This window comes from Glycine max, chromosome 8 (assembly GCF_000004515.6).
Source record: "Glycine max cultivar Williams 82 chromosome 8, Glycine_max_v4.0, whole genome shotgun sequence".
Lineage (NCBI taxonomy): Eukaryota > Viridiplantae > Streptophyta > Magnoliopsida > Fabales > Fabaceae > Glycine > Glycine max.
The window spans coordinates 2,544,544-2,551,367 of NC_038244.2; the positions used below are offsets into that span (position 1 = coordinate 2,544,544).

Here is a 6,824-nt window from a genome sequence, read left to right on the forward strand (position 1 = left end):
AAGATTTTCATGCTGAAGCCTGGACCCACATAATGCTGAAGATATACTACTTGTTAGTTCTTATATATAATATGTGAAACTACATAAGTTTTGTGCGACTGACCAATACTTTAGACAGACCCTGAAGAAATAACACAGGCGGCAAAAATGATGATGACAAAAAAAGAGGGAACACAATAGTAATAATAAAAAAAATTATAACTGTCCATTAATTTGATTTTCTGCAGAGATAACAGTAAATTATTGGCTGCTTCTAGTCCAAGCTAGTTTCATATATGTTATTAACTTATGGGCTTTATTGATGATATATATGTTTATGCATGTTTTATATAGCATAAATTGAAGTAATTAATTAGAAGAGAAGGTGGTGGTCCATCAAGTACGTTTGCTCATTTTCCTTGATTATCAAGCAAGCTCCTAACCCATCTCTCTTTCTCTCGCTACAAAACATTCATGGCAAAAGCATCATGATCTTCCCGCACTCCACCTCAAAACCCATGTGGGTTTCTATCATCCCTTTTCCCGTATTTTTATCCTGGTGTCTGATCACTCTCTATCTCTATCTCTATCACAACATATCTATAAAAAATTTGGCTTTATTAATCTCTGACGACATTAATCTGTTATATTCTAGGCTTTGCGACACTGACACGTATTTAGAGAAAGTGAGATTTTTCCTGTAACCTTGTAAAACTCTAACCAAAAAACAGAAAGTGAGTTTTCACGTTCAGAGGGGTTAAACTGTAACCATTGATATAAAAAACCATAGCATTATTAAAGTACTTATTCATAATCTGTTAAGTAGAGTTTTTTTTATTAGGGTTTTTTCTTTTTCCTTTTGAGTTTAATATAGACATATATTGCAGGGGTAATTAACTATAATAAAAAATATTATTTAAAAGTTGATAAATTTATATATAATGTGTATGACGAATATTTGTGATTGGACAAAAGTATGATTTTTTTTTTACCTTTTTAATACGTATATTAGTTTTTCTTTTTTTTTTTGGTTGCACTGTAATTTTCCGTGATTAATAACAGCTGTGTGGTCGTTTATTTCTTTATTGCTTTTGCAGTCAAGGCTGAAAGAAAGGTGTAGGCCGTAGTGTGGCTACAGTATATTAGGATGAACATGTAAGTAAGATAGAGGAGAGAGCTGTTTTAGTTAGAAAAAAAAAAAAACAAACCGGGTTTTCTTGCTTTCTCTCTCTTTCTTTTTCTCTCATAAACCGCCTACATACATGCGGTTCATAAATCAGCAAAGCCTTAAAGTTGCTGTGTGTGGTTGAAGAAGACAACTTTTCCTTTATTATTTATTTTTTCTCACTGAGCTTCAGTTAAAGTAGCTATCTAGCTAGAGGGAATTCTGCTGTTTTCCATGGTTAAAGCAGGTTTATAGCTCAATCGTATTCGAACAGTTTTCTTGTTTCCTCCTTTGTCTTCACACTCTCATCCTTATGTTCTGCACAATTTATTGCTATGGATTTGATTTTTTCCCCTGAAATAGCTAGCCTCATCATATCCTTGAGAAACAATATTTTCAATTTTTTTTTCCTTTTGTCTATACTCAAGGTTTTTATTTTCTTATTCTTTGTTTAGTGTTTATATGTTGGTATTCTTCAGCTAGTTTCTGAATTATATTGAATATCATCGCCTGATCAACCATCTATTTCTCGATGGCTAATTCATACACTTGTGAAAGCCAAATCCCACTTCTTATTATTAATTGTTTTTATTTTCTCTTTCAAGTCAGTGACTATGATTGTAACATGCCATCCAATTTCTTCTCTTGATCTTTTAGGAAAGTTTTTGTTTTGATCTCAATCAAGCTCCTGTTATATACAAGAGAGAGAGAGAGAGAGAGAGAGATGCTGTGTTTCCACAGTGAGAGAAATCCAATTGAAGGCCTCATAAGATTTCATCAAGAGGAATAGCAATTATAGCATCATATCTATATATCCATGAACAAGATCGGCAACTTGAGTTGTGTTAGGAGCTCTGATCTCATAGATGCCAAGCTTGAAGAGCATCAACTGTGTGGATCCAAACAGTGCCCCGGTTGTGGTCACAAATTTGAAGGGAAGCCGGTACGGAAAAAGAAAAAAAAAAATCTCAGTAATATTCTTGCCTTCAACGAAAAGCCTTTGACAATATGAAGAAGAATCAAACGACAAAAGAATACCATATTCACATGTTTACGGCTGGTCTACCATTAATTGGACTAGTTCAATTAATTTAATGCTGTACATGCATGTATATCGGTATCCCTTTTCTCAGTTACATATTAGTTAGCCTTAGCCTATTACTAAAGTTATTGCATATATGTTAAAGTTTATCGTCTTCTTTCTTTAATTTCTTTCTCTCTCTTATATAAACTCTTCTTCTTATCTCTCGATCGCTTTTGCTTTCTTGTTTTAATTTGAATTTCAATGGGACCGGCAGGACTGGCTAGGTCTACCAGCGGGAGTAAAGTTTGATCCAACAGACCAAGAACTCATAGAACACCTTGAAGCCAAAGTAGAGGCAAAGAATATGAAATCACACCCTCTCATAGATGAGTTCATTCCCACTATTGAAGGAGAAGATGGGATTTGTTACACCCATCCTGAGAAACTTCCAGGTTGAGATATATTGAAATATGATAAAGAAAAAGTCTTACCAATACAGATTTTTCAAAGTACAGTTTTTCTAATACGTTTTCTATTAGTAGTTAACATTTATTAGAAATTATAAAATGATGAGTAAAACTCATTCAATTAAGAATGAGATTACGTACACCTGTATTTTTTTTAATAAATTTTAAGTAATGACAAAAAATTTATTTAAATGGGTATTTTTTTTTACATCAGTTTAAATGAGTATGTTAAAAATTAAAATATTAACATTTCTCAATAGCAAAATAGAAATAGCCTCTAACTCTCACTTTTCCACTCAGGATGTTTAGAGTGTGAGTACATAAAAGTTTATTTTATTTAACCGTAGAAAATCTGGCTTGAAAATTGTGCAGAACTTAGATACTTATTAGTCAAAAGGGGTTTTGTGTTACATGTAGTTCACCTAAGTTGAGCTAACTTTGAATTTGGTTTTTCAGGAGTGACAAGAGATGGCTTAAGCAGACACTTCTTCCACAGGCCATCAAAGGCATACACAACAGGAACGCGAAAGAGGAGAAAGATTCAAAACGAATGCGACTTGCAAGGGGGGGAAACCCGGTGGCACAAGACAGGTAAGACAAGACCAGTGATGGTGAATGGCAAACAAAAGGGTTGCAAGAAGATTCTAGTCCTCTACACCAACTTCGGCAAGAACAGAAAACCTGAAAAGACCAACTGGGTGATGCACCAGTACCATCTGGGTCAGTACGAGGAAGAGAGAGAAGGAGAGCTTGTGGTGTCAAAGATATTCTACCAGACACAACCGAGGCAATGCAATTGGTCAGATAGAAGTGCCACAACCGGTGAAGGAAGTGGAGAACAACAATCTAACAACAACAACAACAATAATGGAAGAAGAGACAGTGGAAGTGGGACTTGTTCTTCTTCTAAGGAAATTAATGTTACTCACAGAGATGAAATGTCTGCTGTTGTTGTGGTCCCTCCCATAACAACCTTCAACACTGCCTTGGATATTCAACAACTAAAATCCGACCATTTTGGCTTCATCCCATTCAGAAAAGGCTTCGATGAGGTACAAACATTTTTATCTTAATTTATAGCCAACACTTTCTGCTTAAGAGCAATTAATGAACATCATGTTTCACTTTCACTTACATTACATGCAGATATTGTGTGAGTCAGATTTATTCTTTTTACTCTCGTTTAAAAATGACTCTCTTACTATATATATAATTTTCCTGATTTGAACATAAGTTTGGTAGACATGAAAGGGTTATAGGGAAGGCGTTGACATAACCATTGCTTGCATAAACCGCATAAATAAAATTGAATGAACCTGGCCTGATAATAAATCAGCGTCAGCCAACCACCGCCTTGTTTATTACCCACCTTAAAAAGGTAACTTTACATGTTATTAAATTATTGATGACTGAATTCCGGTCACATGCATGCATGTTAATAGTTAGAGCTATGCAGAGAGTCTCAAAAAGATGAGAAGTTGAAAAGACTAGCTACTAGCTAGTTCGATCAACCATTTGGTGATTGATTGTTTAGAATATATGATGATGATGACCATTGCAGGTTGGAATAGGAGAAGCTTGCACAGCAAGAGAAGTGCAAGCATCAGGGTCATGCGATGAAGTGCATGAACGGCATGCAGTACATCATCATCAACAACAACAACAGCAAAATCAGCATGCGCAGCAACAAATTGCAACCACAGCCTCCCATATCAGTAGGCCTTCGCTTCCAATCTCCACCATCATCTCTCCTCCACCCCTTCACCATGCATCCATCATCCTAGACGACAACTCGTACCATGTCTCCAGAATAATGCTCCAAAATGAAAATTTCCAGGTAAATCATCTACCAAACTACACTTCATTATTGGTTGCTGATAATATTTTCCTGGGTAAATCCCCACATTGGTTTTTGAAATTGTAAATGCCATTTTTCACTTTAGTTTTGACTTTACAAAACTTTTATTTTAGTCTTTATTTTATATATAAAAAGAAATATTATTCACTTTAGTATTTAATGACATTAAAAAATGTAGTTAAAACGGTTAGAGAGAATGATATTTTGTAAAATCAAGTAATAAAATGAAGTTAGGGAACTGTCACATACAATTTTAGTAGTAATGGTTTACTCATTTTTCGATCTCCTTTAATTTTCATGATCTAAATATAGATAGTACTAAATAATAGAGACTGAATAAGAAAAAGGTGATGGTAGACTTACTCAATTCACATTGGCAAAGATGAAAGGATTTTATTAGGAAGAATGTTACTTACCATATTGTATATATATAGCACATGCTCATAAACATTAGGGAAAAAGAAATTAAAGTTGGGGTAGTGCAAACAAAGGAGCACTAAATAAAAGTGCTGAATTAAGTCCAAAATAGACTATTTTGCATGGAATGGTGCAAGAGGCTGATTCATTAACTGAGGAATCTTTTATAAGTGCTTGCTAAATTACGAGCATGAAACTGTCTTTTCACTTTTGGAATGCTGTTCAAACATGACGATTGAGATGCGGTCTTTGAATTTTATTGTTGTCTTTTTAAATGAATTAATGTATATATATATATATATATATATATATATATATATCCACATGGCAGCAACAGCACCAACAACATTATAAACTTGGAGGAAGGTCTGCGTCTGGTTTGGAGGAACTCATCATGGGTTGCACTTCAACTGATATCAAAGCGGTAATTAAGAACCTTTTGACTCTGAAATATATGAACTTTGTTGCTATAATGGACTAGGAAACAGAAAAAGAGGGCTAATAAGAATAAATATTGGAAAAAAAAATTTGTCAAACTAAAGAGTGATATATAGGAGAAGAGAGAAAAATATGTAATAACATGATGGCCGGATTTGATAAAGAGAAATAGAAAAAGTATTTTCATAATGATTAAGGAATATAAAAAGTACTAGTTTTAATATAGGTAAATAATTAAAAGAAATATAATGAAAACAATTTTCATTATTTTTATTTTAATTGCAGCCGAATAGCCTTCATCTTTTTCTCTTTATTTTACTTTATGCTGTTCTCATCATGTTTGCATATCTGAACAGTAGAATATCTTTCTTTATTACACCATAGAAAAACTTCTGTTAACATCTTCTCCCATTGAAACACTCCTAATGTTGAATATTTTTTGAAAATTTTAATCTCTTTGAAAAGTGACTTAAAATATCTTTTATATTTTCATTCCTGACCTTATTATTAGGTTACAAATGCTCAATGGCTTTTGACTATATATATGAGATGGAAAAGGAAGAGGCAATCAATTTCCATTTAACAAAACAAACCCTAATTAATCTTTTCAATAACTGCAATTTCCTTGCAGGAGTCATCTATTGCAAACCCACAAGCTGAATGGTTGAAGTACTCTTCTTATTGGCCAGACCCTGCCAACATGCAGGATCATCGTGAGTAGGAGGAGACAACAAAAAATAGAGAATATATAAGAAGAAAAAAACCACAAACAAGACAACATCATCGTCATCATCATTAATGCTTCAACAAAAAGCCAAGTAATCAGATCCATGGTTTGCTCATTTTCTTTCTTTTTCCAATGGTGCAAGTTTGTGATAAGCTTCGGTGGCTCTCAGAGGAACTATATATATAACTGTGTGCAACGGAACAAATTGGAAAGAAAGGGAAAAGAAAACAAAAAAGAAAAGAAATCCAAGCAAAGCTGCTCTCACCTCTGACACATATGGTGAGGGAGAACGACCAAAGGCACAAAGTTAAATGCATCCTGCTAGCTGCACAAAAATCATCACTAATATGATTACAGTATCATTCTCTCTTGCTTATTATATTTCATATTATTTTATTATTTTAAGATGTTTGTATTAGTTCACTTTTCCTATTTTTTACACAAGAAATATACCAGTGAGATTGAGCAAACTTAGGACCACCTTGTTGCCCGTGCTGCATAGTGAATTAGCTAGTGTTCTGTAGTTTATGATAAGATGAGGTGAGATTTTTACATTAAACCAATTCAGTATATCGTTTGATCTAGAATCTTGTACACCAAACAATTCAGATATTTTTCATTCGACAAGCAATTTTAAATTTTACTACATAAAATTAATTTGAACCATTGACGTAAATCCCATAAAACATGATTTTCTCATATATATATATATATATATATATATATATATATATATATATATATATTTT

General features: G+C 33.4%; 1 protein-coding gene across 3 annotated transcripts; it reads left to right on the plus strand.

Annotated features, from left to right (window-relative positions):
• Positions 1 to 1,061: 1,061 nt before the first annotated feature.
• LOC100799291 (NAC domain-containing protein 75) lies at positions 1,062 to 6,545 on the plus strand. Of its 3 annotated transcripts, none has more exons than XM_014778661.2 (7): positions 1,062 to 1,391; positions 1,802 to 2,087; positions 2,443 to 2,620; positions 3,092 to 3,687; positions 4,197 to 4,472; positions 5,248 to 5,334; positions 5,980 to 6,545. In XM_014778661.2, exons 2-7 carry the CDS (start codon positions 1,962 to 1,964, stop codon positions 6,067 to 6,069), a joined length of 1,353 nt encoding a protein of 450 aa, XP_014634147.1. In that variant the 5' UTR covers positions 1,062 to 1,391; positions 1,802 to 1,961; the 3' UTR covers positions 6,070 to 6,545. The 3 variants fall into 3 exon arrangements, with proteins under 3 accessions (XP_014634147.1, XP_040873866.1, XP_006584802.1); XM_041017932.1 differs by having other exon boundaries at positions 1,065 to 1,391; positions 1,802 to 2,115; positions 5,242 to 5,334; XM_006584739.4 differs by having other exon boundaries at positions 1,070 to 1,391; positions 5,242 to 5,334.
• Positions 6,546 to 6,824: the final 279 nt, after the last annotated feature.

What these genes read in the sequence shown, in the direction of transcription:
- LOC100799291 (XM_006584739.4), top strand. Translation starts at nt 1,962, where the DNA reads ATGAACAAGATCGGCAACTTGAGTTGTGTTAGGAGCTCTGATCTCATA. An exon ending in TCCAAAATGAAAATTTCCAG is followed by an intron (nt 4,473 to 5,241) that starts GTAAATCATCTA and finishes TCCACATGGCAG; the next exon opens with CAACAGCACCAACAACATTA. An exon ending in CTTCAACTGATATCAAAGCG is followed by an intron (nt 5,335 to 5,979) that starts GTAATTAAGAAC and finishes ATTTCCTTGCAG; the next exon opens with GAGTCATCTATTGCAAACCC.